This window comes from Cyprinodon variegatus, unplaced genomic scaffold (assembly GCF_000732505.1).
Source record: "Cyprinodon variegatus isolate N-32 unplaced genomic scaffold, C_variegatus-1.0 Scaffold277, whole genome shotgun sequence".
NCBI classification, from domain to species: Eukaryota; Metazoa; Chordata; class Actinopteri; order Cyprinodontiformes; family Cyprinodontidae; genus Cyprinodon; species Cyprinodon variegatus.
The window spans coordinates 82,644-94,898 of record NW_015150730.1 but is presented as its reverse complement, the minus strand read 5'-3'; the positions used below and the strand labels follow the sequence as shown (position 1 = coordinate 94,898).

The following is a 12,255-nucleotide window of genomic DNA, read 5'->3' as shown; positions in this document are numbered from 1 at the left end:
AAAATGTTGGCCTTGTCTTGGTATCAACCGCTAAACGTCTTGGTATTGTCTTGGTCCTAATGCTTAAAATGTTGGCCTTGTCTTGGTATCAACCGCTAAACGTCTTGGTATTGTCTTGGTCCTAATGCTAAATGTCTTGGCCTTGTCTTGGTCCCAACCTTTAAATGTCTTGGTCTTGTCTTGGTCTCCACCTCTAAATGTTGGCACTGTCTTGGTCTCCACCTCTAAAGGTATTGGTTTTGTCTCCATCTCGACCTTTAAATGTGTGTGCCTTGTCTTAGTCTTGACTTCCAAATGTCTTGGCGTTGTCTTGGTCTCGGTACTCTCTGGTCTCAGTAATGTCTTGGTTTAGGACTGCTGTGGTCTTGACTAGAACACTACTGTAGACCCCGCTGTAGCTGATCATTAATGAAAATATCATGGAAAATTACCAGAATAACAGATTCTGTTCAGAGCAGCTGATAAATAAATTTACATACACCAGATCAATGTTAGCATCATCACCACACATTTTTAATGTGCCAGATTCATTTTTGTTGTTTAAAAAAATATTGAAATATTCCTTAGTTTTCTTTCAGTCTTAAAACTTAATTGCATTGACATGAAACTAGCATACAAATTGAATCACACAAGGAACACTAAAGATAAACAATTATGATACAATAAAATTACTGTATATCAGGATCAACTTTATATACTTGTAATGCTTTATTCAAACAGGAAACTAACACTCTAATCATATATCTTTCTAGATGAGGGTGATTTTTTTGTCTAACAAACTAAGGAAGTTGAAACAGTCATCTTTTGATAACCTTTTATCTTTTGACTAAAAATAAACCCTGTGGCCTTCAAAAAAGGTTGTTGCAGATTCAAACAGGACATCAAGTAATTTTACTATTCAGGATAGTTAATTTTCATTGGTATGTTGAAAGATCAAAATAACCTTATATCTATTTGAGTTGAGAAATAAGGCAATGCTATTAGAAAAAAACAACTTTATAACAAGATAACATATTTTGTTATGGTCAGCTTTTTACACCAATAATTTCCTGGAACTTACTCAAGCTCTGCTATGACTTCTGGAAGCGTTTTAACAATACTTTTGATTTCCTTAGATGCCTCCTGGTATTTTTCACTTTCATTTCCAAGGAGAGTTGTCCGTGCAAGAGTATTGTCAATTTTCTGTAAGGTGACACTGAGCAAATCCTGCCAATACAGAAAATAAATAAACTTTGAAATGGCTGGATGAAACATATTTTGTTTTAACAATATGTTCCAACAAATCATGTGGATCAATGATGGTGTCTACGAATGTGCACTAAAAATGAAACATGTTTTGAATTCTTACTTCAGCAGCTTTAAGCTGGTCCCGTTTTAACTCATTGTCCTTCTGTAGGTTAACTAATGTCTTCTTGTGTTCACACTGCAGCTTTTCAAAATTTTCAGCAAGTTCCTTCATTCCCTGCTCAAACAAACAATGAAATCTGTTATGCTAATTACAATTCTTACAGTCCCATATATTATTAGAACCACTTGTAATAATATTATGTAATAATATTTTGACAGGGAGATTATGCTATAAAAGTTACATTTTTATTTAGGCTTTCCACACATTGTTAACAGTGTTAACAGTGGTACCTATAAATGTTGAAGGTCCTTTAGGAGGATGAGTGGTATTTTATTAGGATGCATCTTAACCCCTTCATCCTTAAAATGAGATTGTTGCTGATGACATGACTAAAAAATTTAACTTAGGTCATTGCCAAACCAGATTTATCAGTTCTATTTTTTAGTAAAAGTTTTAATGATGTTCTGGTTGTCTCTGTTTGCAATGTGAGGTGAGTCACTGCCCTCTAAAAGCCATTTCTGACCAGATAGAGATCACCAATAATCAAGTGTGTCTGAATAACATATATTCTGGTCTAGTTATTTCCATTTTGAAACAGCTATACTCCAGGAACTACAAATCCTACAAATATATTCACATTCGGAAGTATTTCTTCAGCAGTACATCTAAAGCCAATTCGTACATCACTAACAGAGGTGTCATTAAATGCAGAAGGTGCTGTATTTGATAACATGCATACCAATTTTATTTAAAGGAAATGCTGTATCTTCAAACATAATGTATTTCTTGTGTGTACCTTAATTTTAGTCTCCAGAGTTTGTGTTGCAGAGGATGATTCATCAAATTCTTTCTGCAGCTGTTGGTTAGTTAGCTCTGAACTTCCTTGTTGTTTCTTTAGTTCATTATTCACATTTGTCCTAAGAGCCTTATTGAAAAGAAATTTTGAAGACAATCTGAGCTTGGCTTTTAGGTATTTTCATAATTTTTGTAAAAATATTACATAGTATTTAAAAAATACTGATCTCAATTTAGCCTCAATGAGTCAATTTATTCAATCAAGAGAAATTTTAAACAAATCTCTCAAATTTACCTTTAGTTCTTCTAGAGTAGCCAAGTTGGTTGTCAGGTCCTTATTCATATTGTCAATCATTTCCTGAATAATGCAGAAATAACACTGAATATCAGTTGTAAAAATGATCAAAACCTGAGAATTGTAGATAGAAATAGACATATGTTTCCTCTGACCCTAGCCTTCTGTTCTTCCATGAAGGTGAACTGCTCCTGCTCTTCCAGCTTAGCCTTTATGACACTATGCTGGGCGACAACCTGGGTCACCTCCTTCTTGGCCTTTTCCCACTGTTCGTCATTCTCAGTGATTTTCTGGAGCATCTGCTTCCTCTCCTCATGCATCTGCTTCACTGCTTTCTCGCTAACAAAGCACACAGTAAAGCATGTATATGGAATGAACACAAATAAGTGCTCACCATATTGTGCAGGCAGTGGTATAACTTAAAACATACTCCAACACTAATTTGGATTTGGTGCGTTACCTATTACAGATTCTCATCTTGTAGTCTTCCACCTTCTGTTCATATTCCTGCTTTTCTTTACATAGATCCGTAAAGGCTTTGTGTTTTGACTGAAGCTGTTCCTCTGTGATGGAAACTTCTGCTTCCCACATGGGTTTCTGTGGAGTAAACATGGTATAGAGAACGGATTATAAACAGGTTCAGGACAGCAGCAGTTTTATTGTTACCTGATAGTTACCTCATAATTCGTAAAACATTTGATTGATAAAGTAAAGTAAAGTAAAGTTACAGGAAAGAAGTGGAGAAAAAAAAATTATATATATATATAGATTATATGGAAATAATCTGTTTGTTACTCAATAAAACGTACATACACAAGTTTAACATGGAAAAACAATAAAAAGCAGAAATGAAAATAACTAAGCCAAAATATGGCATGTTTAAAAATAGATTTTACATGGTCAAATTTTCTACATGTAAGAGTTTTCCCTCCCAGTTTTTTAAACCTTCCCATGCAATATAACAAACGGTCACACGTTCTACATAATTTACTATATAATTTCATACATGTGGGCATCATATATAGTTCTAAGAGATTCGTATGCGGAAAAAGGCCTGAGTATCACATGTGATACTTTGTGTTTAAAAATAGAATTCACATGTGAATTCTATTTTTGAACATGTGTAGCATCCAGGTTTAGTTTTTGTGTGTTTCATGAACGCACAAATGCTGAACGAATTCGGCTTACAGGCAAAGTTGAAGTTAACCACTAAAATGTTAAACCCTTTTTACATAAAATTTCATGTGCTTCCCTGGGATTTTGAATGCATCTATGTTTTCGTTGCATAAGGAGACTGTTGCAGTTCTGCTTACCTTTCTGTTTATCTCGTCTTGCTTTGAAGTTAGTTTTTCTTTAAGCTTTTGATTTTTTTGGATTTCATTCTCAATTTTGAGACTGAGTTGCAAAATCTGTGGAATAAAACAAGCAAAACAGGTAATGCAAATAAAGTGCCTTTTTTTCACTTAAAAAGCGATTTATGTGGAGAGACAAAAACAGTTTCAAGTTACCTTCTCTTCTTCAAGTTTTTCAAACTCAACAATTTTAGGGATTTGCTGAACTACTTGTTTGCACTGGTTTTCGGTAACAGTGATAGTTTCCTCTGTTTCCTTCATCTCTGCAAGTAGACTTTTCTCAACCATCTTCAACTGTTTTAAATTCTCCCTACAGGACAAAAGTAATTTCTTAAATCTTTGGTCATTTTCAGCTTCGCTTGAATTAAAACACTCCCCATCAATGACAGATATGTTTGTAAAAAGAAAAATAATAACTAAAATCTTTTTTTAAGTTTGCTAGAAATATCTATAATAAATTTTATGTGGGTAACTGTATAATCTAGTCTGCATCAAATAGAAATATTTATGCACATGGTTTTACCTAAACTATGGAAATACCATTTTAACTACATATAAATTACAGGTGTTAAAAGTTTTAAATACATATGTTTTGTTCAAAAAATAATAACTGTTTTTACAGGAAAATCTAAATAGGTAAGAAAATAATTAAAAAGTCAAGTCAAAAAGTAAAACTCATAATTTGGTGTGTATAAAAAGAGAAATATATATCCAGCATTAATTTCTGTTAATTTTGAAAATTAGAGTTTGCAGCTGATGAAGAACAAAGATGCAGTTTTCAAGAACTTAGATAATGAATTTAGACTAATAAAAATAGGAATGTGGGTTAACTGAAAGGTGCATTAATGCACTGTACAGTCTTATGCACTCATCACTGGATTAGAACTTCTCTGTCTAAATGACAGTATTAATGCATCGCTGCATGAAGCTGATCTGCCTGAGGCTCTGCTGAAGGAAGCCTAGATTACTTAAACAGCTGTTTAACTAAACTCAAAAAAATACTACATTATTGTAACTGTAATAATTAATAGTATATATTATTTTAACCAACAGAAAAGAGGATTAATGTTTAATTTATTGTTGATAATTTATTGTTGATAAATTACCTGTATCTTTTTTTTGCTTATCTTTATGTTAATATTGTGACAGACATACTGTGTTGTAATATTCAGTCAAGAATTTTGTGCCCATGAGGATCTTGTCGAAACTAAGGTGAGTTTGCTGGCTAATCAAGCACAGCAACATCATCGTCAATAAACATCCCACTGATACTTTTGTCATTTTGGTAGGTGTCAACTGTCAGGTCCCGCCAGAAATCTTTAGCTATTAAAAGCTTGTCTTCAGAGGGAAATATGAAGCGCTCTAAAATCCACTAGAACATGGCTGAGCGGATAGTAGCACACTAGAAAAGACATCAGCAGATGAATTAACACCCGAAAACTGTGGAAATTTCACAATGGGCCTTAAGCAATCTAGATTCTTTACCTCTCCACTCCTAATCCAGTGTCTGTGAACATGGTTTCAAACTGAAAGTCAGATTTAATATAAAAATAGGACATTCAACTTATATTCTATTTCACTTTCTGGAAGTATCTAAGTGTCTTAAAGAACCAAGTTAACTTTCCTTCATAATCTGCTAAAGGTTGGCATGCCCCAGTTGCTAGTTATTTTTTTGTAAACATTGTTTTTCCATTCACTCAACGTTCCATTGACATGCTTGGATACGGCACTCTAATTTGCCCCAGTGACAGACAAGTACCTGAGGGCTTACCTTGATACTGTAACACTTTCATAGGCCATAACGTAATATACCGTACAACAAAAACTACAAATAAAAAAAGTAAATATTAATGTAATTTTGAGAGATTTATGAATGGGCTTCACCCTGAAGTGAAATAAAGAGAAAACATGCATCTTGATTTTTTTTTTTCTTTTTCTTTTAATTGAAACTGTATTCTCGATAAGCATGAAAACTTCTCATAAAACGTGTTTTTATGAAGCCCCTACAGTTTTACATCAAGGGTTTTGAAAACAGGTTTTTAAAAGAGCAAATCAGCCTAACAGTCGCAGCTACATTTAACTGCAAGAAGCTAAGTAAAAAAATGTTGTACAGTGTTCAATTTGTTTTTGTATAGACGATATTTACATATATACATATATATTTATATACTCACATTTTTTCTGCTAGCTGACTTTCCATTTCCATCTTTCTATGGTCTAATAATGTAATTTCCTTCTTGGCTTCAGTTTTCATCTCCCTTAACTCCATCTGAGCCTGAGAGAGATGGCTGCTTGTTTCTGAGTAAACCTCATCAGCCTAAACAAAAGATATGGTGTTATGTATTAACAGTTTCCTTAAGAACCATTTTATGAAAATAATGAGGTAAATGGAAAGACAGTATACTGCTACTATACAGCAACTAAAGCCCATTCTTAAAAGATGCTCAAATAAACCATTGCTATAAAATATCATCGTTTAAAAAGGTGTTGCTATTTACATTTTACCACAACGATGATCATAAAAGGCCAAGGGATCCCTCAAGAGAATCATTTTCTAAGCAGTAAGTCATTCGGGGGACATTTTATACAGTTACTGTACAGTGCCTGCACAAGTAGGACTTCTTTATATTACAATCCCCAGCATTTAATCCAATTTTAAGAGATAACCCACATAAAAAATGTAAAGAAAAAGGAAAAGTACACACACACACACTGTACACTTAACACCTAAATAAAATCCAAAGCTTTTAGAATTTGTTTGCAGCATGATGACAAAACATTAGAACTGAAGAAAAATGTGTTGCTTTTACCATCAGTCATTCTGCTCTGTTAATTTAGTTATACAGCATTAAAAAACTGAAAAGTGCTCCCCTCTTTACCTATATATTTAAAAACATTTTTCTTAGATCTCTTAAATTTTTGCCCACATTTATAAGCCATTGCAGACAACTTTAACAGACCCCATGTGGGTGCAGAGCCACAGGTAACAAACCCCATGTATCTTATCCCAATAAGATACATGGTAGTTTGTGGTTGGAATGTGACAAAACATAAAAAATTCGAGTTGTATGAATTTCTTTGCAAGACTCTGTTAAGTGTACGCTAGGGTATTGGGGTTTGCTAAAAATCTGAAGGCTCAAAAGACAAACACACCATAAACCCCTGAGCTCCTTCTCCACTGTGACTGTAGCCCCTTCTTTCAGCTCGGGTAGCATTTTTGATATGCATTTACCTGGATTAATTCGCTTTCTGAGGCCTAGCCTATCAAGCTAAAGCTTTCCAACAACTCCCCTGTTAAATGGTTACCTGAGCTTTCTATGTCACCTTGTTTTTGTGTGTGGCTCAGTTTTTTGTCAATATAGCTCTAGGAATTAATGTCCCAGGGATAGATGGGACCGTTATGGTTGTTGCCATAAGGTTCAACTTGGTACTTGGTACTACATGACACTTTATTGAAAATTATTTAGGGAGTAAAATCGTATAGAATTGACATGGAAAAAGAAGTGAGAAAGAAAAAGAGGATAAGAACTAAGGGAAGACAGAAAGATACAGACAGGAAAGAGCAAAAAATAAAACAAAATCGCAAGAGTAGACAACACAGAGGATATACAGTATTTTATGGCACATTTAAAAACTCCTGCATAACAATGACTCTGGTATAGTGCATTGGTGGACGGTTAAATTAATTAAACTAAGGTGTACCTTAGCTTTGGCGGTATCAATCTGATGTAAAATGTCTTTCTGGCAGTCCAGGTTTTCATTCACAATAAGAATTTGGTTTTGGACAAACTGGATCTCTTCCTCTATTTTCCGGTTCAGAACCTCAGCCTGCAACAGTTTCTCCTGGACTTGTTCAACTTTCTGTTTTTCCAGTTCAAGCTGCCACTTCAGCTCTGTGATGTCTCGGCTGCAAGCCTCGTGCTCTAGTGAAAGCAAGGACCAACGATAAATAGCAAGCATATTAACTGGATTTGGAGGAAACAGAACAGTACTTCTTTACAGGAGATAAATGGATCATAAATAATGTGGCAGCTCACAATCACTGACCTTTCTGAACAACCAAGGGGTGCTCGATTAGCTTCCACTGTGAAATACTGTCCACTTGGCTCTCTAAGGTTTTTCCTATTCTCTTCTCTTTCTGCAGGGCTTCCTCTGCATACTGTCGATCAGCTTCCAAACGCTCCACAAGATGCACAACTTCAGACAGGACATCATTTATTTTCTTCTGGAGAGGGCATCTTTGATCCCTTTCTAAAGGAGGACAAGTTACAATGCAATCTTTTTTTTTTTTTATCTAAACTTGCTAAAACCTGTAGTAAGCAAAAAAACAAAATAGGTGGACAGTTGCAACAGATTATGTTTTGGGGTATTGCAGAAATAAACAAAAGAAAAGGACTTTTCACCTCTTGCACTAATCGCTATGCCTTCAACATACAATTCTGAGGAGTCAGAATGTGAGTCTCTCAACTGAGCTCTGTAAAAACAGTCAAACCCATGTCATGATGAAAGCATTAAGGGTAAAAAGAAACTACAGTATAAGGAAATAAACAGCTCACCTTAGAGGTTTACTGTAAATGGGTTTACTTGGATAAATCTCTGGTTGATATTTCCTGTGCTGGAAAAAGATTAAAGAAGCAAAAGAAGTATTTTTACTGATTTTATCCTAATTGAAAAAAAATAAACCGTTAAAACTCAATGCATATCTTACAGTTCACACTTTTTTTTTTTTTTTTACCTTGTGAAACCAGTTTTCTGTTAGACTCCTCATTTTTTGGATATGGCCGATAGCACTGTTGACACATGGTGAGGGACTGTTGAGCAAAGCACAGGTCCGACGTCTACCAGAGCAGACTGGTTGAAGGTCTGCTTGATCTAATAAAAGACAAAATGTTTGGTATTCAGTTCCAACTGTGATTAATCATTTTCTCATGTACGTTATATAGTCACTGTAAGCAAACAAGCAATGATCTTTATATAACAGCAGAGCTCACAGCTATAATAAGCAATCATCTTCTAATGAAAACAAAAATAGAAAAGAGCTGGCTTTAGTTGAAGCAAACATGCACACAACTTTAATAATGATATTTTCCAAAGTAATTACTAAAATGTATTTGGCTGTGAAATATATTCCCTCTTTCTCTATTTTCCCACTGATTCTAGAGGCACAGCCTTTAAAATGGAAAAGAGAAAAGCAATCTGTCACTAGACAAACCAAGGGCACATTTCTCTGTGGTACAACGTCGCCATCTGGTGGGACTTATGGTGAAAGATGAATTGAGTGCAGTTTATAGGTTTGATAATACAGTACTTTATTATCAAAAAAGAAATATTTTCATGCAGAGATTTAAAAAAAAAAAATGTATTAACCAAAACATAACCATGTTGGTATTTTGAACCATTAATGCGCCTAAAAAACAACTCTAAACTGTAATACCAGCATAACTTTAACATCATTTTGAGCACAAAAACTAGCAAAAGCAAGACACAGAAAAACATCTTAGAACATGTATTTTTTTGACAGGTGGCTAAACTCTAATAACTAATATAATTTTTGCTTTTTTATTCAAATTTTCTATCAAATAAATATTTTAACTTATACAAAAATTTTAATAGTAGACATATAATTATAGTCATGGACCACCCTCTGAATTTTTTGGGGAGGGCATTTTGTCATGTTTATTGTATATTTAAGGTAATATACCCTTTAGAACAACTGTGGCTGATAATTTCTGAATGAAGACACTAAATGCTTAGCACTCGGTTGGACAAAAAAAATTAACAAACAGCAGAATATGTGTTATATAACGTAATTACAGTAGGTTGCATGATAACATAATTAGATGTTATGATTTTATTCAATCTATAATTATTGTAAATCATTTTCACCTGGAGAGACTGAAACAGAGAAAGGAAAGTGATTACAAAGTGCTATTGATAAAGAAATAAAGAAATACTTCTACTTCTTTGGTGCTTAAGATACAGCTGAAAATAATCGGAGCTGAAAGCAGTGGATCTGACCAGAGTCTGACACTGGTGGTGAAATGCAAGCCAAAAAATAAAGAAGGTCACGAGGCGGACAGGGTTGAGGTTTGGCTGGAAAACAAGAGCATCCTTGGCTTAGAACGTTTAAATGCAAAGTCTTGAGCAATGATTGGCTGAGATGAGGCCACGGACCTGTGTTGATTGGCTGAAGCAGGGGCGCACAATTAGACAATGAGAGTCTTCCCTTTAAATTGACACCTAGACTTCATTTCACAGACTGCACAGTATGTGAGGGAATAATTTAGGCTTAGTTAGTTAGAGGATTAAGCTCTATTTAGTTTTAAATGATTCCCTGTCAAATCTGACAAGCTTCCTGTTCCCATTGAGGGAAACATTTTGCCACAGCATGATGCTTCCACTATTTACTGTTGGTGTGGTGTGTTCAGGGTAATGTGCCATATTAGTTCCCCCCACACATGTAGCCTTAAATGTCTTTTTTGGACTCATCTGACAAAACCTTCTTTCACATGTCTGCTGTCCTGTTTATTCATTACTGTTCTTATAACATTTTCGGAGTCCTTCCCAGAACATCGGCATGAGCTCTGAGACAATCTGTAGCCATCATGATCAAAGGCTACAGTAGATTTCATTTCCAGTGTTGTCATTGCTCTATAAGCCAAACAGGTCATGGGTAAAAAAAAAAAGAAAGAAACACAGGCAATGTTTAGATTTACAGCCACAGGTGTATCTTCTTGCCATCTGTATATCTCACAAAAAAGTGTCTGGCCCCACATTGATTACTGTCTTGCACCAGTGAAAATGTAGAAATAAGGAAGATCAGCAACCTTTCCTATGTGACAACCAATTAGCAACAAAGATCCTTTAACTGGCAGAGTGTCAAATATGTGAGCAGCTTCAGATAAGCAGAGACTAATGTGAACAAAAGGGAAAACAATAATAAAGACCATCTGCTGTTGGGAAGCATAGATGAATAATAATACACTGCAAAAAAATAAAAATAAAAAACTGGAGCAGGAAGGTGGTAAGGCAATATGTCAGTTTGTGAAATTTGCTCTTAATCATACTGGCAGGGTTATAATACCCCAGAAGCAGCTCAAAGAGCCAACAATCTACTGTGAAGCAGAGGAAATAACATTTATTAATACTTTATTTAGTTATAACTTTAATATCTCTGAGAGCACAGCACAGGATTAGGAGCACAGCTCGACCAACAGATGCAGCCGTAGTGATGTGAGCCACCTTTGCTCACTGAATGGAACATTTTTTTTGTTTGCTTTTCTTTTTTTTTTCTTAAAGCCAAAGAATACTGCAATATACAGTTTCTAAGTTTTCTTATCAAAAATGTGGTTTTGTTTTTTTCAACTAAATGAATGTCCCTTTATTAAAAACTGAATAAAAAAAAATAAGCATTCAATGATGCTACCACAATTAAAGTGTATCATTGAAACTACATAGCTTAATGCCATTTTCTCATTGGTGGTTTTAGATAAGTGCCAACAGTCCCCTCCTGAATGTACATAAAACACACATTTGGAGTCACAAAAAAATAAATAAAATAATAATAAAAATAACTAATGACATGATAGTTTCATTCTGTCTGTTGAATATAATAATCTCCATTAATAAATTTTTGTTTTCATAAATAGGTTTCACACATGCATATCTGATAGAATCTGTAATCAGTGTAAAACCAGCATGAGGGTTTTACGCTTGTCTCTATTAAAACTGGCCTGATGCCAAAAGGTTTTTCACAATTTCACAAATTAAAAAATTATTTTAATTGATCTTAATTAGTGGGGGGGTGGGCATTTTAAGTATGACAAACAAAGTGTTGTAGATTTTTTAATTTAGAGCTGACCCAACACAATCTATGTTTTAAAAGCGACTATCCCTTAACCGCTTTGGTCCTCTGACACAATGTTATCCTAGGTAAGTAGCCCTTTAAGAATAAATGATCATTTACAAAAATGCTATTCTTCTATATTCACAAAATGTTTTAAAATTGAAATGTTCAAAGTTTGTTGAAATGGCCTCTTAACCATGAAACCATCCATCTAAACTAACTAGGGGAGAAGATAATCTGCAGATGGCTGCAGTTTTTCTCATTTTCTCACAAGGTTTCTGCTCACCTTGTTGACTTGATAGTCCTTCGCTGGAAGGTAATGTGAGAGGTTCAACATCTGACATGTCTCAAAATTTACTGTGAAAATGACGACTTTAAACCTGTGGGGAAGCATTGTGAAAGCCCACATAAACAAAATTAATCTCAATCTCTTTTGTCGCATTAGTCCTAGGTTTTCTTAACTCACACAGTTCAATTTAGTAACAAAGTTGGTAAACAAGAGGTAAACATACCTTTACGCATCTCCGGGTGTCGCTCTGTCAGCTGACGTTAAGTTAACGGTTAATTAACTGACCTAATGAGAATTTAATGAGCTGAGGGGGGTCGTTGTCATGGGAGA

General features: G+C 34.6%; 1 protein-coding gene across 1 annotated transcript in view; it reads right to left on the bottom strand.

Moving 5' to 3' along the window:
- The window catches only part of ccdc178 (coiled-coil domain containing 178), a 33,768-nt gene extending 21,788 nt beyond the window's left edge, over positions 1–11,980 (bottom strand). The window contains 15 exon segments of the mRNA XM_015383151.1: positions 1,061–1,206; positions 1,349–1,462; positions 2,145–2,273; positions 2,439–2,501; positions 2,594–2,777; positions 2,899–3,035; positions 3,752–3,847; positions 3,947–4,100; positions 5,965–6,107; positions 7,493–7,713; positions 7,838–8,041; positions 8,194–8,264; positions 8,347–8,405; positions 8,526–8,662; positions 11,923–11,980. Of these exon segments, the coding sequence (XP_015238637.1) occupies positions 1,061–1,206; positions 1,349–1,462; positions 2,145–2,273; positions 2,439–2,501; positions 2,594–2,777; positions 2,899–3,035; positions 3,752–3,847; positions 3,947–4,100; positions 5,965–6,107; positions 7,493–7,713; positions 7,838–8,041; positions 8,194–8,264; positions 8,347–8,405; positions 8,526–8,662; positions 11,923–11,980 (1,916 nt within the window).
- Between the last annotated feature and the right edge of the window lie 275 nt (positions 11,981–12,255).